Here is a 24,298-nt window from a genome sequence, read left to right as displayed (position 1 = left end):
ACTGCACATTCATTAGGAAACTATAACAGCAATATGATGACTGCAGGTGTTTTGTCCTTTAAGCAAAGTGAAATTTTACATTCATGTTGTTAAGATCACAATAGTTGCAACATTATTATCCTCACAACAAAAGATGAATATGACTGAATTCTGGATGTGCAGAACATGACTGCAGTGGAATATAAAGCAAGTCACGACTCAGTGAAGGGAAATAAACATGCAGATTATAACATGATTAGCATTTCACACAAGCGGAGACAGAAACAGTAGGATGTGTGTGTATTTGTGTGATAACAGCAATCTGTTTACCCCTGTCTTCCAGTAGATGGGGGAGTGAGACAAAGAGCAAACTAACAGCCAGCGGGCTTCCTGTGTTACTTTTTAAACCTACTTCCACACACAGCTGTCATTCATTTCTCTTAGTGTGCTGTTTACCACAGGAAAACATGGATTTCTCATCCTTACCCAAATCCAAAGAACTAGAATGTAAAATTTGCGTTATAAGCTTCGCCTCATTTGCTAAAGTCTTTGTCATGGTGAAATGTGGATGCTATCAGTCCTGGTGGTGTTTCAGGAGATGAAAATCAAATGAAAATGAGGCCATCTTGGGGTGAGTGCAGAAGAAAAGACGCGGGCAAAGGTTTAAAGCAGTGCCATCTCTGCTCTTGGTTTTGTGTAGTGCCTGAGGCTCAATGTGCTGTGAGTTCGAAGGCCACCTTTTGATCTTGGCTTCTATGTTTTGACTTTTCTGGCTTTGTGAATCCATAGCAACAGCAGCACCGATGGTCTATTCAGAATGTCTTCCACGTCCTCTTGATCCATTGAGAAACTCTTTGATCAACAGATAATTTGTGAAGTTGAGACTTTATTCCAGGTGAGAAAAAAAATCCTAATCATTTCAGCAGAGCTGAAATGATTTTTTCTGGGATTCCATAGAGACAGTGACAGTGCAAATGTTTAAAAGCAATTGGAAATGAAATATTTACTGGGATTTGTTCATACATGTTTACTAGGATAATATAATACTGTTGCTGATGAATTCAGAATCCCACAGTTTATAATGAATAAGGGCAAAAAACCTCTATCTAGTTCCCTATTGTAAAATCCTGTTTCTAAAAGGTTATGGATTAAAAAAAAACACAGAGCAACAAATTAAACAAGAAAGAAAGAAATAGGTTTTGGCCTCTTTATGGAAGAGCTTACAACTAGTCTTTCTGAATAAAAATGGGGATGGTTTATTACCCTGCAAAAGTCCACTGGTCCAAATAGTTAAACGATTTAAGAGTAAAATGGCAAAAGAGATTTCATCAGTAGCAGGAATGTCAAACATAAAGCCAAGGTGACCAGTTTTGGCCCAGCAATGGGTGTGCCATAAATTTTGAGCTTTTAAAACTGTGTGTTTCAAAAATGTTACACCTTGTCCAGCTGATAAAGAGCTCCCCCACACAGACCTGTCAGGCACTGAAAACATAGGGCGGAGGGGAGCAGGCCCCAAAGTGTAAAGATAAAGATCCCAAATAGAATGTTAAAAGAAGATTGCATGCACATTTTTTCTTGACCTTTTCCATAGCACCCCAGCTTTTTTTTCTTTCTTGGAAACAGGGATCTCACACAGTCCAACCTAATCACTAAACAGCAGACTCATTAACTCGTAACCTAGTGCAACTGTGGGTCAGTAACCCTGAGATTTTGTCTTGGACACTGTGTTTATCTGTTTTAGTGTGCCAAAGATAAATAGATACAAACATCACAGGCTTTAAATAAGTTGCTGGTCTAAATAATATTTTTGAATGAATGTTAATTCATGTTAATATGTTTATGCCCTCACTTCCAACCACTTCCTCATCTCTGTGCTGCACAGAGAGCCAGTAACACATCTTGTGTAACGTAGCACCGGGTTTTCGCTCATCTTCTGGAAGTTTCAGCTACGGTGCTATATATGTTCCTCAGATTCCCCTCACGGGTACACTCATCTGGAAGCTGATTACGGATTTTCTACCTCCCAAACTGGCAACCTGCATGTTGTTGAGGGGGAGGCGCTAGTTCACAGTAGTTTCTGGAAAGGAACCTCATGCTTACACCATGGAGAAAGTGAGTGTCCTGCTACTTATTTAATAACTATGACTTTCTAATTGGCATATGTAAGACATATTTGTGTATTCATTTGAGTTGCTTTAGGCTAACATTTCTTTACAATAATTTGGAGGTCGGAGAGGTTAGTCAGCTCTTTACACTGACCGTTCACTGTTTGCTAGTTAGCTTAGCGTAATCTCTTTAGTAAGGTGTTGTAGTCATTTGGGCTTGCCGTTTTCATCCGTCACGGAACATTTTGACGGTACTAAACTGTAGTGTTGCTTAACTTAACTTGAATTTATTGAGAAATTAACTTGAATGTTTATTTGCGCAAGGTTGTGTCTCACTTGTGATAGCACACGACAAGGTTAGCTAACTGTTAAGCTAACGTGCGGCAACTTAATTTGTCACACTTGCTTTTTACGTAAAATTATCCCTGTAAGGTTTGCCTGCCGCTGTTGCCAATGGATAGTGTAGGCTCGGTCTTGTAAACCAGCCTTCTAGCCTTCTGCAAACATGGGCAAAATACAACTTACCAAATCTCAGTCAAACGGCTATCTTTGGCTCACAACGTGAACATTATCAGTATGTCAGGATAAGAAAAAACAGAGAGCCTTTATTTTATTAAGAAACAAACAAACCAATCCTCTGTAACCCATTTATAAAACGAAAGCAGACGACTGTTAGCTTAAATTGCAGCATTCGGTCTGTAAGCACATGCTGCAGGAGTATTTTTGGATTAGCTTCAGTGGTGCCATCGGCAGTCTGCACTCACACCGGAGGATCATTCTAGATGCACACACAGGCGAAGCTGTCATGGCTACAGCCGCATGTTGTCGTCAGCTGCCGCGTCCTCTCGAACGTTCTGCATAACAGCTCAGATATGAAATCCATTCATATCTGAGCTGTTTTATTACTTAAAAACTACTGTTGCGCGCAGACTCGGTAACCTATTTGTCCAGCATAAAATCAATAAGTGTGGTGCACGTTAGAAGTCAAAAGAGGGCACTGCCTAGTTAGAAATGTGCTGATGTTGCGAGGAATTCGTCCATGAGTTTAATTATTTTATTATTATTATTTTTTAATTTAACCTTTTTGTATTTTCTGGATAACGCTAAAATAAGAATTATTACATTAAGGATTTGACACATTGTGAAAGTAAGACTTGATGCATGCCTCAAGTTTCTTGATCAGCATTCACCATGGTGCAACACATCTACAGGTTTCATTTTCATTTTGGACCGACTTAGTAAAGATTATATGTGGATTCTTACAACTATATGCACATTGTTTACACCCTAACTAAAATGACTAGACTGTGATTACTTGATGCTTCACACGATGTATCCAAGTGAAGTGTTTGGTCAACAACTGGACCTTGGTGATATAATCAGCTGTCCCTTGCTTAAAGCTCCATAATATTTACTGATTATTCACCTTTTTTTTTTTTTTTTTTTTTTTTTTTTTTATAATTAATTTTTTGACAAAACCAAACCCTACAGCACTGCAGGGGATTGTGGTGTAGCTATGTTATTTCAGACTGGATTAGGTCTAATGACTGCTAGGGAGAAAGTTGTGCCACATAACACTTGAAAGTTGGTTTTTTTTTTTCATATTTTTTTTACCGTGGCTAGTTGTTAGTGGACTTGAGTTTTATCAGACAGTTTTCAAGAGGAGCCAGCAGGGAGTGAGAAAACCTTTTTGGAGTAGCGTGGTGCTCCTTTCTTCTTGGCATGTCATTGATTCTGTTAGATTCAGAGGAGGTGCAGCGGGGTTACTTCTCAAACTGTAACAAGCAGCTTTAATTGACAAAGGGTGTACAGTATATTGACAACCTTTTTTTCTTTAGCATTGTCAGTAGGGCTGTGCAATATGACCAAAATCTCATATCCCGATATAAGAATTCTATCGTCCCGATAACGATATAAATCACACAAATGTAACATATTCTGTGAATCTCGGGCAGCTCGACTTGCGGGAAGTGTTTCCAGCTGCGCCTCATGTAGCTGGAGTCGAGTGTTTTAACAGATGCATGAAACTATACATTTTTAGACATAAGTTGTAACTGCCGCCGTTTTCTTTGTATTTATTACACGGCGTGCTGCGGGGAAAAGCCTGTTCTAACGTTTGAGCCACTACAGTGACCATCAAAACGATGAAAAAATATTGCCATAAACAGTTTATTTTGTGACACCACGAAACAAACGATAGCATAAAATGAAACGATCGTCATCTGATATATCGTTATATGAACAGCCCTAATTGTCAGTATGCTTTGCTTTTGTATTCACTCTGGCTTCCTGCAGAGAAAACTTTTAGAATAATATACTTCTAGCTATCTAACCTCTGTTTTAGTTTTAAAAGAAAAAAAAATCATTATTTGTAACTGAAACAAAAGTGGGTTTACACCTGCTTGCTGTGAGGCAGGCCTCATTTTCAGGTTAATGTGGTAACAAAATAAAAACACATTTTCTCTCTGCAAGACTTCTGCACCTGTTTGACCCGAACAGCTGAATGATTGTCAATTCCTTTTTCACTTCTGCCAGTAGCAGCTGTGAAGGATTTATTCTTGGAGCAGCAGAGCTGCAAAACAGAGGTTTTGTAAACATGTCTGTCTGTCTGTCTGTGCTTCATAGGCTTCAGCATTGAAAGACCAGGGAAACAAGGCGCTGAGTGCTGGAAATGTCGATGAGGCCATACGTTGCTACACCGAAGCCTTGAGTCTTGACCCATCCAACCATGTCCTGTTCAGTAACCGCTCAGCTGCCTATGCCAAGAAAGGCAACTATGAGAATGCTCTCCAGGATGCCTGTCAGACTATCAAGATCAAGCCTGATTGGGGGAAGGTGAGATGTCCTTTTTTATGCCGTTGATTTGTTGACAGAATATATAGTTATTAAAATTGAGGAGACAGTCTAAAATATTTGAAATGTGATCAACCAGGGCTACTCCCGTAAAGCTGCTGCATTGGAATTTCTTGGCCGATTGGATGATGCTAGAGTAACTTACCAAGAGGGACTCAGACAGGAGCCAAGCAATCAGCAACTAAAGGATGGGCTGCAGAACATTGAGGCCAAGCTTGCAGGTAAAGACTGGATTGTGTTTTTGTTTAGAGCTACACAGAAATGAGGCATGTGAGTCACTTTTTGTTTCTGTGTGGGTAGAGGATTTTGTGATGGCTGCTGACAGCATCACTGAAGTGAAAATGCATTTTTTGAGCTTAGGTTTTCAAAATGAAGGAGACAGTCCACTTGCGTTTGGAGTGTTTTTAATCAGACTGTGGGTAAATACTACAAGTTACAGAAAGATAAAAGCTAGTGAATTTAATCCCATAACAGTTTGAATATTTGTGAAAAAAAAAATCTTTGTGACCACCAATCAACACAGACTTTTTCTTCACCAGAGAAAACAATGATGAATCCCTTTGCCATGCCCAACTTGTATCAGAAGCTGGAGAGTGATCCTCGGACTCGTGAGCTGCTGGCAGATCCCAGCTACAGAGCACTGCTAGAGCAGCTCAAGAGCAAACCATCTGAGCTTGGAACGTATGTGCATTTTCAAAAACAATCTGCAGATTTAACTCAAGTTTTAAGTAATCTGGGTTACTTTTATTATATTTAGAATTTGTCAAAAGTTCTGGAATAGTAATGAAAAGTGTATAATGGGAGCACAAAGTTATGAAGGTTATTTAAGATTTATTTCCAAAATATGAATCGGCTCTTATTCCTCTTGTCATCGTCAGGAAGCTGCAGGATCCCAGAGTGATGACTACTCTCTCTGTGCTTCTTGGACTAAACCTCTCTGAGATGGAGGAGGATGAAGAGCCAACTCCTCCTCCTCCCGCAAAACCCAAAGAGACTCAGCCGCCACCTCCCAAAGAGGAAGACCTCCCTGAAAACAAGAGAAAGGTAAATAATCTAATGTTGTTGCATTTTGTTTTTGTTTGTTTTTTAAAACATCCAACCTTCTGATTAGTCCATAGTCTGAGTTTTGTTCATCCTTAATTTCATATTTTTTAAACAGGCCTTAAAGGAAAAGGAGCTTGGGAATGCTGCATATAAGAATAAAGACTTTGAAACGGCACTGAAACATTATGAAGAAGCGATTAAACACGACCCAACAAACATGACTTACATATCTAATCAAGCAGGTATATTTTCTCAGATATTAAACATTTACTAACCTCATACAAACTTTTCATCTATATTTTACAGTCCCTGCATTATCAGGGGCTGTAACATCTAGCCCTTTTAACTGAATCTGGGAATATCCTCCAGAATGTGGCTGTGTGACTGTAACATAAACAGTTATGATATAAACTATAAATGAATACACAGTAATATAAATACAGTTTTTAGTTTATCTAACATGACGTAAAATGGTTAATGTATTCTATTTGTGTTTAACATGTGCTTGTATTTGTTGTCATTTCAGCTGTGTACTTTGAGAAGGGAGATTTTGACAAGTGCAGAGAGCTGTGTGAGAAAGCCATTGATGTTGGCAGAGAGAACAGAGAAGACTACAGACAAATTGCTAAGTGAGTTCTTTTATTTTACTGGTGATACATTTCTGGTGGAACAAAGATAGCCTTTTACTTTTTCACGATTGTTTTGAGATCTTACGGAAATTATGAAACAGGTTTTAGCCTACAGAAAATGTTTAGTCTGATAGGAATGAAAACCACATACATCTGTGTGGGTGTACTTCCCACATCAGAAATCAAAAACAACACTGAATGGGGCCACTTAGTGACCAGTAGAGAAACACTGTGAATTGTAGTGTCAAGGAAGCAGTGTTGTACTGACTAACTTTCCACCTGAGTGGCTTTTATTAAAGTTGCGTAAACAAATGATCTTGACTATCTGTAATAACATGCTTGCTATAATCTGTCTCCTCATAGGGCCCTGGCTCGAATTGGCAACTCGTACTTCAAGCAGGAAAAGTACAAAGAAGCAATTCAGTATTTCAACAAGAGTTTGACAGAGCACCGAACTCCTGACGTGTTGAAGAAGTGTCAACAGGTGCAGTAGTCCAGATAGTTAATAAATGGATTAGCTAATGTTGTCAAGAGTTGGCACAGTAAAAAATAATAATACCACATTAGCAAAATGATTTTTAATGTCTATAATTAACTGAAATTTTGAATGTAAAGAAAAACATAGTGTATACTTGGTATACAGTACCTGAACTGAAGTTCACTTACCATGACTTTGTAATTGGTTTTGCAGGCAGAGAAGATTTTGAAGGAACAGGAGAAACTAGCCTATATCAACCCAGAGTTGGCCCTGGAAGAGAAGAGCAAGGGCAACGATGCCTTCCAGAAAGGTTTGTAATAGTTGCAGTGCTTTCTGCTCGACTGCCATTTCTTCTTTTTTCTTCGAACTTGCACAAAGATGAGCTTGTCTTTTCTTTTTCACAGGAGACTACCCCTTAGCCATGAAACATTACACTGAGGCCATCAAGAGAAACCCTAATGATGCCAAACTCTTCAGTAACAGAGCTGCCTGCTACACAAAGCTGCTGGAGTTTCAGCTTGCCCTGAAGGTATAGCACATCCTTTCCAAGTAGGAGTTCATGTGAATCTAATGTAATTTATGCATACCTCTGCATTTATTGTGCATTTAAGACTAACCATGAGAATCTTTTATCTTGTCAGGATTGTGAAGAGTGCATCAAACTAGAGCCCACCTTCAGTGAGTAATAACTTTTATATTAATTACATTTTTGCCTTTTGCCTGAACTGTATCATCTAGAATTATGTCAGTTTATTGTAATTTTACAAATAGTTTATGACATTTGTTCACAGTAAAGGGCTACACACGTAAAGGAGCTGCTCTGGAGGCCATGAAAGACTATTCCAAAGCTATGGATGCATACCAGAAGGCTCTAGAGCTTGACTCTTCCTCAAAGGTATTTTACAGGATATTATACGCTTCAAAAAATGTGGACTTGAGTAGAAAAGATATCTCAGAAAAGAGAATTTTTTTTCTCTACACTTCTGCTACATGTTTGCTGGTTGACACAGTAGTTAGTTGTCCAATCACTTTTGAATCAAAAAGAATTGATTACATTTTTTTTAACTAAACAGATTTGTGTGTTGGAAATGTGAAGAGAGCAGACTGATGAATGAAATGTGGTAATGTCAGATATAACTGTATTTCTAATGCGTGAACAGTGAGCGACAAAAGACTGAATTGAATTCTTTCCACTTTCAGGAAGCCTCAGAAGGCATTCAGCGCTGCATGGTAAGTCAGGCCATGAGGAATGACAGCCCTGAGGAAGTGAAGAAAAGGGCCATGGCTGATCCAGAGGTGCAGCAAATTATGTCTGACCCAGCCATGCGTATGATCCTTGAGCAGATGCAGAAGGACCCACAGGCCCTTAGCGAGTAAGTTTGACAGCTTTACCTCCAATGCAGTTTGCATTTTAACTGTATAGTACAGATTTGTAGTAATTTTGTTTGTTTGTTTTTCAGCCACTTAAAGAATCCAGTTATTGCTCAGAAGATACAGAAACTCATCGATGTTGGACTGATAGCCATTCGTTAATGGGAGACATGAGCCACAGCTGTTAAACCCTCCAAAATGAAACTTCTTTTACTTATTCTTTCTTTCTTCTTTCTCTTTTTTTTTTTTTTTTTTTTTCCTTCTCTTTCTTTTTCTTTGCCTTCAAATCCAACATATTATCTTCCTGTTCTCACTAAGACTGTATGTGTTTGGTTTATTATTATTTTTTTATATATATTTTTTTTTTATAAAGTTTCACAAGTTTAAAATTGTTTTGATCAAAGCAAGTTTCATCTGGAAAGCTTCAGACTCCAGATAACTTTAAGAAAAGAAATTGGATTCATGTGTACGGGTGTTTTTAATACATCTAAAAATAATAATAAAACGATGCAGTACACCGTCATGTTCGGTGTTTAAAGGGCAAATCCATCCTCAGGCTTTTCTCATTTTCCTAGTGGTTCATGATTTAAAGACAGCAGAAAAGAGAAGAGTAAAAATCACTCCAAATAATGATTATAATGTGCAGCACATCTCAAATTGAAGTTGTCCCTGACCTTTGTATTGTCAACTTTAAGGTTTAATTAAATACGGTGCTTTTATGTTGAAACGCCGAATTCGCATTCCTTGGCGCTTCCTCTTCTGGTCATTTCCTACACCTCAAGTGCAAAGTTTAATCCAATCCCTTTTAACACCTAAATGCACGTGTGAGACTCTTAAAAACATATTAAACGTTATTATGATTTGGACGCGTATCATCTACAGCTGTCTCTAAGCAACAGCACAATTTAGTCATTAGATTGGAACAGATTGTGATTAAGTGTAAATGGATTTTAAAGATGGTCTGAATGTGATAGTTAAAGGGTGGATTTACCTTTCAGTGCTAGCACATGCTGGATGAGTGTGTTGACTTGTGCGTTAACTTAGATTAACCCCATTGCACCCTGTCACAACTTGCTAATGTGCATCACACCCAGCAAAGTCGTTTTGCTTTATCTTTGCACATACTGCTGTTACATGTCCTCTCTGTGACAGCTCAGCTTTTATTTTATTTTTTTTTTTTCTTGTCTTTCCTCTGAAAAGAAAAGTTATACTTCTAACTAACATTCTGCCACAATTTTGCCAATTTGTGGCTTCAGATACCTCAAAGTTACAACATTGTCATAGTATCTTTGTGCTACGGTTTCCAAGAGGGACTCAAATATTCTATTGTAATGCCTTTTGTTTCCACACATACACAGTAGAATAATAAAATGTAGTTATTTGTGCAGCACAGCAACGAAATAGGGCATTTCTATCATTCAAGTCCCCATTGTAATCATAAAGTACACACATCTCACATGATGTAAACAGAATTGTCCATGGAAGTGTAATGTACTAATGGAAACCAGTTGTACTGTGAAATATACAGTATCTGAATGTATCTTGAAAGGAAGTGGTGGCTTTTTTTCATGACGCTGAGTCGGCAGATGGGTAGACCTACAGTTTCAATACCTTGCACTACTTGCATACCAGTGATAGATAAAATGACTGATCTAGACCCCTGTGAATTTAGGTATAAAATAAGATTTAAACGTACAGAGACATAGGCATTAGTAGCATGCTGGAAAATGTTAGTTTATTTTTTTTTTCTAAAGGAAGACAAAGTGTGGCAGAACAAATGAAAAGCATAAACATTAGTAGATTTTTTTTTTTAATTAATGGAGAGAAAACATTTGACATTTGTTGTAACTACTGGGCAAAACTTGAGCTAGTGTTTGTGGCACAGAATTGCCAGATTTCGTTGAGCTCTTGAGCAATCTCGCTCCGCCCACTCCAGTAGTTCACGTGACTGACCGTCGCCCAGGTTGTGTCGGAAGCATCCTGGTGTTAGCAGTTTGCTAGGCGCTGACAAAAATTATAAAGTGAGATGTAAAAATTTTTATAATGGACGAATATATTAGTTTGTGACTACTGGTGACAAAGAAGACAAGGAACTACACAAACTGGCCTTTTCCAACATGGTCAGTTCGCTGGTAGTTGAAGAGGCCAGTTAACACTGCTAACAAAACACCAGCGGTTAGCTAACGTTCAAACTTTGACGGACAAATGCAGTCATTTGCTAGTTAGCTGCTACCGCTACCCTGCCAATTTACTACCACACCAGCTGGCTAGGTAACACGTCTTGTTATTATACGGTAGTTAGCGTTGAAGCTGTTTACACACCGACTATAACGCGTTGTTTTGACCAGTCGCTTATATAACCGAAGGTTTAACGTTATTACCAATTAACGTCAGCTAACTTATGAATAATGACTAGTTATTTAGCTAATGCTAACATTAGCAACTTAAACTGTTAGTTAAATTTCAACTGCAGATAACACATACAGTTACTCAGACTACGTAATTAATACCGACGATCATTGACAGTAACGGGAAAAAACATCTTCTAAGTAGCAGGAATATGAATCTTCTTTCTGATTGATTTCGACCAATCACATGAGATAAATAATGCCAAACACCAGGATGCCAAACGAGTGGGGATTAAGGTTTGGGCAACAGCATTGTCTGGAATACAGCTGTCCGCTCATTTTGATAATCCTTGTCTCCTTCACAATGCAGCCACAGTAGATTGTTTTAACTGCTGAGTGTAAAACGCAAAATCTCGTAAATAAGAAAACACCAGACAAACCAATTTCATCGCAAAGTCTGTAGTCCACTTTTCTTTAAAATATGTCTGGGGACGCATCTGATAGTAGTGAAGACTCTGATGGAAAAACAAATGAAAGGGCCTGTACTGTCAAGCACCAAATCACCAATGGTAAGTCAGTCATATTGTCTGTTATCACTGTATGTAATCATAATAATAACCATAGCCACAAAGGAAACATCTGTGTACTGTAATTCATCTCATCATTTAAATAACACCGCACGAATGCAGTTTGTTCCTTTTTTGATGTGCTGATTCAACCCCACAGCTAACATCACATCAGTTTTTTTTTTCTGTAAAACGTTTATCCGATTTTAAAATACTTTTCCTTTTCCATATATATGTGTATATATATGTGGGCTGTACAATATATTCACACACTGGAGTTCCATTATATTAAAGTTATAAAGCAGCGAAATATAATGTAACCAAAAAATTTGTCATAAGTTTTTAATGGACAATGCATCTGTCATTGAATTGATTTTAGAGTGTAAATTTACAAAGAAAAATCCTCACAGATAAAATCAAGTAAATCAGAGAATTGCTGTTGTACTCTCCCTCCAAGAGTAGTAAAGTCAAGCTGTAAATGTGGCTGTAGTGTAATAAACAGTGTGAGTGGATGTTTTTCACCAGCTGTCACAGGTGAAGTGAAGTGATCTGCTTAGTGGCTCACTGGATAGATTGTAGATTTTAAGTAGAGCAACCTTTTAATCTATAGAGAGGGTACATCAAAGTGCATTCATGGATTATAACACAAGAAAAGGCACATTGGTAAAGCATTTGCTAATATCAAGACATATGGTATGTCTTTTTGTATTTTAATATACTTGGGAAAAACCAGCCAGAAAAGTACACCACTTTATTTGTGTAGAAAGCTTCCCTTAAAAGATAGAGCTCAGTGTGGCTTGTCTTTTTTAAAACAAAAACTTGAACAGAAATAGAAATGTAAACACTGTTCTTGTCTTTTATTTTTCTTTCTACTACTAGCTAACTTCACAGGTCACACTGAAAGAGTCGGCATGGAGAACTTTGAGCTGCTGAAGGTCTTGGGCACTGGAGGTAAGGATCTGCATGTAGCACTGAATAGAATGAAATGAAGATGAAGCTGTTGTCAAAGGTCAAGTACTGGTATGAGATATACTTAAAGCAGACTTGGTTGATTCCCCTGGCTTGGATAGTATTTTGAAGGCAAAGTGTTTATAATTGATATTTGTAGTTTGTAAGTTAAAATGTTTCATGTCATTTATATTCTCATTTAAATGTTACAGCATGAAAAATATCTGATGATTAACAGGGAATCCATATGCTGTTGATGTTACTGATTAGCTACAGGAGATCCTGGTGGCTATTTCCATCAACAATTGAACACCTAATTAAATTTAATGAGTGAGAATGATTCAGATTTCTGCAGATTTGATTAATCTTGCTGCCTGTTCACCGAGTATTTATGTCTTGAAGTGGAAACCATCTCTTTTAGGCACAATCCGATGGTGTATCTGTGTTTGCTCTGTTTGCTTGTTTACCATCAGCAGTAATTTTCAATATTTGTTTGTCTAGCTTACGGGAAAGTGTTTTTGGTCAGGAAGAACAGCGGCCATGATGTGAGCCAGCTCTATGCTATGAAGGTAATTTTATTAGTGTTGTAATTCAATGAATGTACATTTTAAAGCAGGTTTTTTAGCTAAAAATGTAAATTACTAGTCTGTGCTTTAAAATAAGTCATTAATTATGATTTTATTAACATTTTATAACCATTTTGTGTAAAATGTAAATGAGTTGGCTAATTATCTAAAGCCAATATTAGATTAAACATGGTACAGTGACAGCACATCAGATGTTAAAACCAAGAAATGATCTTTTTTTTTTCCATTTTATTTGCTCGTTTTGGATTTGATGCAAGCCGTTGGGTTGTATAATGTCCTTCTCTTGGACATGATTGCAGCATGTTGCAACATACCCCAAAGCGAAGTGCCATTCACTGAAAGTTCACGGAAGGAATGGAGAAGTTTAATTTATTTTGGTCACTGCCCTAGGTGTTAAAGAAAGCAGCTATCGTTCAGAAGGCAAAGACAACAGAACATACTCGCACTGAGAGACAAGTCCTGGAGCACATCCGCCAGTCTCCCTTCCTGGTTACTCTTCACTATGCCTTTCAGACTCAGAGCAAACTACATCTCATCCTGGGTGAGACACCGGGGTGGGACACTGGGAAAAATGTACCAAATATAGAGAACTCTTCTCTCTTGAAACACTGAAGGTCTTCTTTATGTTTCTGTCTTATACTGTATGTGTTTTTGTTGGCATTTCTTTTTTTTTCTTTTTTGGACAATGTGTGTTTGTGTAGTTCTTTGTATTATGTCTATTCAAGCTCCCTGTGTATTTGTTTGTGTGTGTGAGTACAGACTATGTGAGCGGTGGGGAGATGTTCACTCATTTGTACCAGCGGGATCACTTTCCAGAAGAGGCAGTACAGATTTATATTGGAGAAATAATTCTGGCTCTAGAACACTTGCACAAGGTGAGGATTATTGTTTCCAGTTTTTACACATGCTAGAGTTATTTCTTTAATTTTGGCTAGAGCCTGCTGCTTACACAAACTAAGCATTTTAGCGATATGATACTTTTCATAGAATTGGGGTTGTGAGGCCAGAGACGCAACCCCAACTTACTCCTATTTTAAGCTCTAGGTTGTGGTCTTTTAGCTCTGGTTTCATCAAAACAAGCTGATGGTTAAAGAAGTAAGCCTTTCATCTGTTAAGCATTTAACTTTATTCACCAGATTAATGTTACGTTAGCTCCATAAACACTAGGTTGCGTTCACATTGTTGTATACAGATTGATAAAGTCAGCAGTATTGTGTTTCTGTGTATACATGACACATGCTGCTTTCTCTGCTCAGATAATACTGCTTTTAAAGTGAATGACATCAGTAAATTTTCATTGTGTAAACGGTCTGTTGAAGCCAGCAATATTATGCACCCCATGTCTGAAAAGAGCTTTTGTCATTTAGTGTTGAACAGGAAGTCTGAGTTTCTTTATTGTGAGAAATACTCTGAAGCTCACAGAAGTGGTTTCCTAATGATGTTTCACAGCTACTTTAGTTTTAGATTTATCTTTAAAGTAGGTGTGCACCAGTGGCCTTAAATGATACTCATGACTTCTTTGAGTAGTTACACAAACCACTACATGGAGGGTGATTGGGTGCATTTTCAAGGTCCTTTTTAAAACATAACGAGTGTGTTCTTGAGGGTTTTATTTGGAAGCATTTCAGCCATCTCTTTGTAAATTATGACCTTCACTAGGTATCCTAAGATCACATTGCAGCACTTAAGTTATGAGATAGTCGATTTGTGTTTAAATTAGTGTCCAAAGAAATTGTCCAGCCACATTGGCTGAAAATCCTGCAGACTTTCATGAGTCGTTCCTTTTATAAATAATATCAAATAAAAGCATTTTAACAACAGCAACTTTGGGGACTAGTATTTCCTGCATTATAGGCTTGCTGTTGTTTGGACAGTTATTTGTTTTGACACATTTTGGGATTAGGACCCCTAGCTGGGATTAGAAAATGCTGTGATTACTAAAAAATAACAGATACATACCGTAAGTGGCCACTTTTTCCTTTTTGGTTGTAAAAATGTTTTTAGGGTTTCTCTGTTTGCACTGCCTGCTGTCTCTGTTCACAAATTACAGCTTTTAACATGAATGCCACTGGTAAATTTTCATTGTGTACAGCTTGGGATTGTGTACCGAGACATCAAATTGGAAAACATTCTTCTAGACAGTGATGGCCATGTGGTATTGACAGATTTTGGGCTCAGCAAAGAGTTTCTGGAAGAAGATGTAAGTAAATCTAAAACTACAGTGTGAGCATAGCAATGTGTACATGTAAATAATACCTGGGGTGTTTAACTGTTACCACAATCCAAACTGAAATACATTTTTTTTAAGTATGCTTGTTTTCTGATCATCACAGAAGGGGAGGACCTACTCTTTCTGTGGCACCATTGAGTACATGGCTCCTGAAATCATCAGAGGGAAATCAGGACATGGCAAGGTAAAAAAAAAAAAGAATAACAAGGGAGCAAATGCAGGTTTTGGTGTTAAGATCATCGGTTATTTGAAAGATTTTGAATGGTCACATATTGTGCACAAAATAATATTTAAATTAATGTTTATATTTACATGTATCAGTGTACGGGGAAGGCTTAAACATTTAACACTACAGATGCTTTAAGACTCATGACTTTGGGCCAGTGTGGTGAATCAAAGATGACTTTAATATCTTTGTTATGGAAGGCAGTACCGCCTCAAAAAACCCACCTTTAAATAATTCACAGTGAAAATTCCTTGTCCTCTTTATTGTGCTTTTCAAGCTGTATTCTGCTTCAGTCAGTAGATTGGTGGAGTCTTGGGATCCTGATGTTTGAGTTGCTGACAGGTGCGTCTCCTTTTACCCTGGAGGGAGAGAGGAACTCCCAAAGCGAGGTGTCAAAGTGAGTACTGTGCAATCCCATCTCCATAAATCATCTGCCTGGCCCTTCTTAACTCATTCAAATTGTCTCTGTTATTAGCTGTGTTTTACTAATAAATGAACCCATCGGCTGATGCTGATTTTTATGGGAGTGAAAAAGAATTGATGAACCTAAAAAACTGAGAAAATGTACCATTTTAAGAAAAATTTGAATTTAGTGTAGTTGCACATCTTAAAAAGTTGAACAGGGGCAACAAAAGACACTGAAAAGAAACAGTTAGAGCAGGGGTCCCCAACTCCAGGCCTCCTCCAGGTGTCCTGCAGGTTTTAGATCTCACCCTGGGTCAACACACCTGAATCAAATGATTAGTTCATTACCAGGCCTCTGGAGAACTGCCAGACATGTTGAGGAGATAATTTAACCATTTGAATTAGCTGTGTTGGATCACGGACACATCTAAAAACTGCAGGACACCGGCCCACGAGGCCTGGAGTTGGGGACCCCTGAGTTAGAGGAACATAGGATCCTATATCAGATAAGAATGGGACAATATTCATCTCTTCTATGTGCTATTGTGAATAAAATATGGGTTTATGAAATTCAGCATTTATATTTAGCTCATCCCAAGTTTTTCTAAATTTGCGTTGTGTATTATTGACTGACATTCTTTACATTGTAAAGAATGTATATAGAAAAGGAAAACATGAAGGTCATTGCTGATGAAGTTTCCACAACAGCAGTTCAGAAACTAGTTGGCTCAGAAACTAGTTGCTCAAACTGTGATGTGTTTTCTGTTTGCGACACTTTCAGTGCTGCTGAAACAGTACTGAGAGTGTTGTAAACAATAGAGTTAGTGGCAGCTTTGCTGGGCAAAGTATGTGATGCCACAATTTCTGCATGATCCCAAGAATAATTTTGTGCCTCATGTTGTGTAAAAAATCTTATCGGCCATTATTGGAGGAGCATGAATGTTGACACAGTTGTATTCTTGTCCATTGTTTCTGTATGTTAGCAAAATGTTTATATCTTCCCTTTGCCCTTCAGACGTATTTTGCGCTGTGACCCGCCGTTTCCCTCTATGATTGGACCCATTGCTCAGGATCTGCTGAAAAAGTTGTTGGTGAAAGATCCCCACAAGAGGCTGGGATCTGGACCGCGGGGGGCTGAAGATATCAAGGCACATCCTTTCTTCAAGGTCCGATGTCCCTTAACTGTCTATCACTTAAACATCTTTTCCCCTGTAACCTCAGTTCATTCATCTGTAACTCTTTCATTCTCCTTTTCTGCCTCACAGGGACTGAACTGGGATGACTTAGCACAAAAGAAGGTTGCAAGTCCATTCAAGCCAGAGCTGAAGAGCGAACTCGATGTGGGGAACTTTGCAGAGGAATTCACTGGGATGGATCCTGTTTATTCTCCAGCCAGCACACCCCCGAGCACAGATCGTCTGTTCCAGGTCAGTCATCATCACCTCCACACTGATTCTATCAAATGTTTCTACAAACATGACCTGTAAGCATTATTTAACTTTACAATCTGAAAAGTGCAACAAGTGCTTGTTAATAAGTAAAGGCTGTAATAATTCTTCAGTGAGCTACATCATAGTTACACCTAACACATCTCCTCTGTTTTAGGGCTATTCTTTCATTGCACCCTCCATCTTGTTCAATAAGAACGCAGTCATGGGAGACTTTGTTGAAACCCAAATTGGTGCTGACCGACCAGCTTCTGCTTCTGTCCAACGCAGCGCAATGTTACAGGTATGATCTGTATGGGTGTTTTCAAATAATTCTGTGATATGTTTGGTTTCAGGACTGTTTGTTAACAGAAAAGAAGGAAAAGAGCAGGAGAAGCTAAATTATTAACTGAAGTTGGTTAGTTTTATCTGACAGGATGCTTTGTATTATTAAATAATATTCAAGACACTTTGTACTGATCTCGGTAAACAGCACAAAAATCTATTTGGAACAGAAAAAGTTTGTCAGGCTGTCTAGTTGACATTTATCACCTGCGTGTGAAAGGTGTCAGACTCAACTCAGCAATATTTTTAGCTCGTCTTTTAAAAAAATGTTCCAAAATCTTCCAGAAGTCAAAGAAATTCGCAGCTATTACTTTATGTTATTAGATTTATAAAAGATGTAAGCTGGAATTTTAAAATACTGTTGTCATCCAGATTCTAATTACAGTGATAAACAATAAATTATGTTTATATGCAAAAGTAAAATTTCTGTGTAGGTTCTCAGTATTCCGGGTCATGGTAGTCTGTGAAGCTGGGAAAGAGAGTGAATTTAAATAGGTCGAGTCGCTTTCTTTCCAAGCTCCTTAGGCAAATGTGAAATGTATTTTTAGATCAATCCAGAATTGTTACTTCATAGTAATTCCTTCCCTGATAATAGCAGTGTAAGATATAAGGTTTATTTTTTTGTAAAGCACTACATATAAAATACTAATTAAAGCAAAACTATTATCCAAGTTATATAGTTGGGGAATTAAAAATAAAAGTATCTCTTTATATAGAGAGTGTACCCAGCTAGTGATAAATTTATACATATTACTTATTAATATATTCATGTAAGAGGCACAATTTAAAGTGGATCTACTGTGCTCCTGCTCAATGATCGGACTCTCAGACTGTACTAGAGTAGCTTTGCATATTCATATTTCGAAATAATCCTGTGTAACCTTATACTGAGCCAAGATGAGGCCCCTGAGTTTACCCACAATCTGAATAAAGCCCTTCAGTCATCTGATTGGGTTCCCGTCATAAACAGGAAGTTTGAACAGCAGATTGGTGAGCGTTCTGTGCTCACAGTCAGAGTCATGTGTTTGTCTAAGATGATGATATAAGAGATAATCTACGGATGACAATGAGTGAGCAGAAAATGCTGCCTGAAACTGAAAATTTGGAGCTATCTGAAGGCTGAGCTTTGTTCTCAAAGAAATTACTTGCACAAACGCTGACTTCATGATTTATTTGAAATTTTTGTTCTGTTTAAAATAGAATACAGTGTTGTAAAGGTTTATATACAGATATGACAGAAAATTGGCAAAAACATATTATGTGGACTTTGAGGAAAGCTTACAAACAGTGCTTAACAAGCATTCCTGTTTTAGGCCAAAATGTCTTAACCAGTTTGACCTGTCTTAGGACGCAGAGTTTGATGACATGTTGTACTTTGTAAAACTTTATGTTTTACAAAGTACAACATGTTTTATCTTTCCAAATTACTTTTTCAGTTTTAAGGTATTTCTCTTTACAAATGTGGGAGCTGAATTTCAAGGTTGCTTCATGTAAAGGTCAAAATATCCCTTTAGCTTTGCTGGGGCCATGTCTATTGCCTGAAGTATAATAATCTCCTTTGATGGCTCAATGCTATGTTTTTTTTGTTCAGGAATCCCAGTTTTTTCAGCACTATGAGCTGTGTTTTCAAGGACCACCTCTAGGCGAGGGTAGTTTCTCTGTGTGCAGGAAATGCAAACACAAGCAAACTGGCCATGAGTACGCCGTCAAGATCGTCAGCCGTAGGTGAGCAGAGATGAAATACTTCTTAGTACAGTGCTCTTTAACAGATCTGTGTCCATGTGTCAATACTTTACTGTATCACAGTACCGCTGGAACGTAAAGGTGACTGAATGCCCTTAATGTTGTCTTTCTTTGTTAGAATGGAGGCAAACACTCATAGAGAGATTGCTGCCTTGAGGCAGTGTGAGTCTCACCCCAACATCGTCAAGTTGTATGACATCTTTACTGATCAGGTAGAATGGACAATACATAGGATAAAGATAAAAATGATGTATTGGTCAATATTAAGCTACACATAAAAACATCAGCCCTCATGGCCTTCTCTGCATGTCTCTGTCAGTATCACACATATTTAGTGATGGAGCTTCTGCGAGGTGGGGAGTTGTTGGAAAGGATCAAGAGGAAGAAACTGTTTGGCGAGGCAGAGGCCAGTCAGCTGTTACAGAGCCTGGTCTCAGCTGTCAGCTTCATGCACGAGGCTGGAGTCGTACACAGAGACCTCAAACCAGAGGTGGGTGGAGATTTGATAACTTTATCATTCCTGACAATATATATATATAACACGCATGTTTAAAAAGGTAGAAAAAAAGAGTCTTGTAACTGGGGATCTGCTGTCTCATATGTGAGAGATGTGTGTGACGTTATTATTTTTTCAGCATGACTTTTACATGATGTAATCCGGGTTAAAAAGGGTTTTTTTTAAAAAGAGAGAGCGACAATCACTGATTGTCCAAAACATGGACGTTGCCATCATGATGTCACTCACTGGTTTTTGGACTGCATTTTGAAGCTTCTCCATAAATTTAATGTTTTCAAATGACAGACTGGTGTATCAACTACCAAACGTGAGCAATGAACAGACACAGATATCTGCTAATTAGCCTTACGTAGGAGAGGTAACACACTAAAAACAAATGAATTCACCAAAACTGAAGCACAAATATTATTTGTCTAATAATTCTATTTAAAATGCTCTTGAAGGCCCCAGCAGCACACACATGTAGGAGGGAGCAAGTTCAGTGACTTTAAGTGGTGCACGTGAAGCCTAGCAGACACTGATTGGCTGCTCCTTTTGTTGGACCCAAAGCAGCTGTGCCAGTAACTTCAACATTTAAATGAATAAGTTTGAAAAAAATTACAAAAATAAAATTGGAAACTGTCCACAGACGTCAAAACCACTTTTGTACCAGGCTATAAACATGTTTTCATTTAATGCTGTTTAGTTGTTTTTTTTAATGGAAGTCTGTCAAGGCTGAATCGTTTTAGGAGCCAGCCTCAAATTTCCGATTTAGGAACAGCAGTTTTTGGCACTTCTATGTTGGCTTAATTTTTCACCTCTGCAGGCTACTGCTCGACAACAGCACATGATGTGACTTTTGTGGTGCTTTTCAAAATGAAAGCAGAAGATTTCACACACACACACACACACACACACACACACACACACACACACACACACACACACACACACACCCTTCTTAAGATGGCTGCACGGTTTAATCAACTGAAGAAGGCTTTTATATGGTGTGCATAATGATTGTGAATGAGACATGTTGGCAAATATCACCTAATAACTTTAAGATGTCTCTAGTATGGCTTTTATTTTGATGCACACCTAAAAGGATTAGAACTGTTTATTTGCACTGTCTGTTTACACATAAGTTCTGGTACATGCCAACCGGTGGTGGCTGTCATACTCGTATTTACTAATAGTCTTTACTCTGTCAGGAAAATTGAATCTTAATGTGTAAGTTAAATAAGAGCTGATCCTCATGGCTTTTGTTTGTTTACCTTACAGAACGTGCTGTTTGCAGATGAGGGGGAGGACTCTGTGCTGAAAGTAATAGATTTTGGATTTGCTCGCCTGTGCCCTGCAGGCAGTGCCCCCCTGCAGACTCCCTGCTTCACGCTGCAGTATGCAGCACCAGAGCTTTTCGAGAGTGCAGGATATGATAAAGCCTGTGACCTCTGGAGTCTCGGGGTCATCCTGGTAATTGAATCTGAATATGTTGATTTTTATCATAGCTCGGCTGACTGAATACTAATGACCCTTGTGTGCGTCTTTCTCAGTACACCATGCTCTCAGGCCAGGTGCCATTTCAGAGTGAGCAGCGTGGAATGACCTCATCATATGCTGCTGACATCATGCAAAAAATAAAAGAGGGGGATTTCTCATTGGATGGGGAGCCCTGGAAGGGTGTGTCAGAGGATGCCAAAGAGCTTGTTAAAGGTACTGAATATGTTTGTTCTTAGTTTGCTTTAGTTGAGATAAATGCCTGTTGAATTTCCTCTATTGCTTGCTTGTTTGTGTCTCTTTTCCTGTTTTAAGGCCTGCTAACAGTGGATCCAGAGAGCCGTCTCAAACTCTCTGATCTGAAAGAGAACAGCTGGCTTCAGGGTGGAGCATCCATGTCCACCACTCCTTTGTGCACGCCAGATGTGCTCGAGTCCAGTGGGCCCACTGTCCGCACTTATGTCAATGCTACCTACAAGGTAATAGATTGGTGTGAAAAACTTCTAAAAGGTCTCAGAAAGAATCTTAAATAAATGTATTTTATCTCACTTTTGTCGCCTTCCACTCTCACCAGGCTTTCAACCGAGGTAAGCGAGAAGGCTTCTTTCTGAAAAGTGTCGACAATGCTCCCCTTGCGAAACGACGAAAGATGAAGATGACCAGCACAGGAGTAGAGACCCGATGGAGTTCATCCTCTTCTTCTTCGTCTTCTTCCACTTCATCCACTGCCTCTGCAACAGCATCCAAAACACAGCCAAAGCAAGCCGTGATCCCAAAGCAGAGCTAGCCTGGCAACAGAACAGGGAGAAAGTGTTACGTGCTTGTACAGTAGCACAACGTCCTCCAGCAGTCAGTTAAAAAAAGCAAAAGCATACTGACAAATGAGAACACTGTCTTCACTTCATGTAAAATATAATTCCACTTTAACAGCTGCAGGTTTTCATTCCTAACGCTGTATTCTTTAAAAAACAAAACATGTATTTTCTGTGGTGGAAGAGGAGGCCTGACTGTCAGAAACTTTTAATACTTATTCAGTATTCACTCACTTTATTTTGGTGAGATCGCACACTAAAAGTTAAAAATGAGACATTTACCTGGTTTCACTGTGGGTAAGAAACAGTGCCTGGCTACATAGGGAAAAGGGAAAAAAGGAGCCATAAATAAGCAGAAGCCATATACAAAGCAAAAGAAGTGAATACATCCATTAAGTCATTGTGAAGAGGCACACATTTGTACACGGCAAATGAACAGTCCTTCCAGTAATTTGCAGGTTTAATTCTTTGATTGTACTGCTGAGTTTTTTGCCACAAATATAATGATTAACACAAAAACTGCAGAAGTCGACACTGTGCTCTGTTAAGAGCGAGCAAGATTCAGGTGTTTGCAGAGAATGTCAAATGATCAAATGGTTTAAAAAAAAAAAAAAAAAGCAGCAAATTTCTGGAAGGATGGAGCACAGAGAGAGATTACTGTGGGGTGCAAAACCTTAAGGATTCTATAGGATGATTAATGCTGTCGGTCTTTGCAAAGAAGCTGCACCTGCAGTACACTACTCACTGTACGGATCCCACTGAACACTTTGAGGAGCTGGGATTATGTGGCTCTGAAGAAGTGTTTTGATTGTGTGTCAAGATGTGTCCAACAGTAGCAGCTGTTTAAAACAAAAAAAAGACATGGAGACACAGAAGCAGACATGCAGTGGAGTGCGATTTTCATCATACTTGCTGTATATTACTCGCGCTATTGTGCCTGTCTGAAAATTTCTAGCATGCTAATCTGTTGTGATGATGGACTGTAAGAACTTTTTCTATTTTTGGTATCTTTGAGTCATTGAAAAAAAAGTTACTTGGAGTATTTTCTGTTTTTCTACGCTACCAAGTGCAGCTCAAGTGTTTGCACGTAGATGGAAGCCGAATGTGGCTGGTGATTTTGAACGCACATCGCCTTTGTGAACTTTGAATGATTATTACAGTTTTTATTCCTGATGGTATCAAATGCGGGCGGTAGTCTGATTGCAAGGTTGATGCTCAACGATTAAGCTCATCCAGGCTGGCTTTCGTCTTTATTTTTCCACAGAAGTGATTTTAAAACATTTGATGGCTTTGAACTTCAAATTACGTTTCAGAATGAGACACCTAATTGTGACTTTTTTGGTTGTTTTTTTAAGGATGGGGCCACCATCCTATGAGAGCTTTGTATATAATCATCATGCTTTAGAGAAAAAATAATGTATGTAATGATTTGAAATTGATCAGCTGTTTGGGTGGTATATTGTAATGTTTTTTAATGGACTTGCCTCTTTTTTTTCTTTTTTACATGTTGCACAGTCAGTTGATCAGTTAACACACATTTCAGCTTTAAAGGTGCTTTCACTGATATTTATTACATGTAATTGATTTTAATGCTGTGGTAATGGGATTATCATAATTTGGCTCTTGTTGTGTACCAGCCCGGCGTGAATGTTGCTGTATGATAACTGAGTGGCGATGGGAGATTGGTTGTATTGATATTTCTGAACCAGATGAAGCATAATTGCAAGTTACTGTAATATTTTCCTGTTGTTGTTTGAAGCCGTTGTCTGTTTGAAGGTAACCGGTTGTTTGTTTGGTATTTTTACTTAAGAAACTGCTTTTATTGATATTGGTATTATTTGGTTGCCATAGATATTCTCTCTTCTCTTTTCCCGAGCATTATTTTACTGAGTTGCACTGTCTCTGGTGTTGTTGCTGGGATTTGTCTTTTTGCACCGCAATGTTTTTATTTTATTTTTTTGGCTGGTGCAAAATAAACATTACTTTTCAATAGATTACTGTGTGGTTTGTCTTCTCGGTGTTGTAATTGTGCTGTAATGCTTGAAATCGCAGTGCTCAGAGGGTTGGAGACCCCAAATGAGAATTTGTTCAAACATACTTCATTGTGCACGAGCCCTGATAGCACTTCTATTTGATTAAGGCTATTTTATGAATGTACCTTTTTTTTGACAGAGGGAGGGAAGTGGCCAACATTCCCTCATACATCTGT

At 38.4% G+C, this 24,298-nt stretch overlaps 2 protein-coding genes across 2 annotated transcripts; both read left to right on the top strand.

The window, feature by feature from the left end:
* The first annotated feature begins 1,973 nt into the window (after positions 1-1,973).
* On the top strand, positions 1,974-9,999 carry stip1 (stress-induced phosphoprotein 1). The gene is made up of 14 exons (XM_085469830.1): positions 1,974-2,091; positions 4,710-4,919; positions 5,017-5,158; positions 5,477-5,618; positions 5,816-5,981; positions 6,097-6,223; positions 6,508-6,610; positions 6,974-7,094; positions 7,302-7,398; positions 7,493-7,617; positions 7,730-7,766; positions 7,880-7,983; positions 8,289-8,461; positions 8,549-9,999. Exons 1-14 carry the CDS (start codon positions 2,083-2,085, stop codon positions 8,619-8,621), a joined length of 1,629 nt encoding a protein of 542 aa, XP_085325956.1. The 5' UTR covers positions 1,974-2,082; the 3' UTR covers positions 8,622-9,999.
* A 387-nt stretch (positions 10,000-10,386) lies between these two features.
* On the top strand, positions 10,387-24,083 carry rps6ka4 (ribosomal protein S6 kinase A4). Its single transcript, XM_085469828.1, has 18 exons — positions 10,387-11,376; positions 12,253-12,324; positions 12,823-12,890; positions 13,299-13,449; positions 13,668-13,783; positions 15,001-15,108; positions 15,242-15,322; positions 15,658-15,761; positions 16,785-16,935; positions 17,035-17,196; positions 17,375-17,500; positions 19,133-19,266; positions 19,403-19,496; positions 19,604-19,774; positions 21,062-21,253; positions 21,334-21,493; positions 21,593-21,756; positions 21,852-24,083. The coding sequence occupies exons 1-18, from the start codon at positions 11,289-11,291 to the stop codon at positions 22,062-22,064; spliced, it is 2,355 nt and encodes a 784-aa protein (XP_085325954.1). The 5' UTR covers positions 10,387-11,288; the 3' UTR covers positions 22,065-24,083.
* The last annotated feature ends 215 nt before the right edge of the window (positions 24,084-24,298 follow it).

Source organism: Copadichromis virginalis, linkage group LG10 (genome assembly GCF_057382275.1).
Source record: "Copadichromis virginalis isolate Kocher_CV1m ecotype Utaka linkage group LG10, C_Virginalis_male_GT1.1, whole genome shotgun sequence".
NCBI lineage: Eukaryota > Metazoa > Chordata > Actinopteri > Cichliformes > Cichlidae > Copadichromis > Copadichromis virginalis.
The sequence above is the reverse complement of the archived record's forward strand: the minus strand, read 5'-3'. Positions and strand labels throughout refer to the sequence as shown.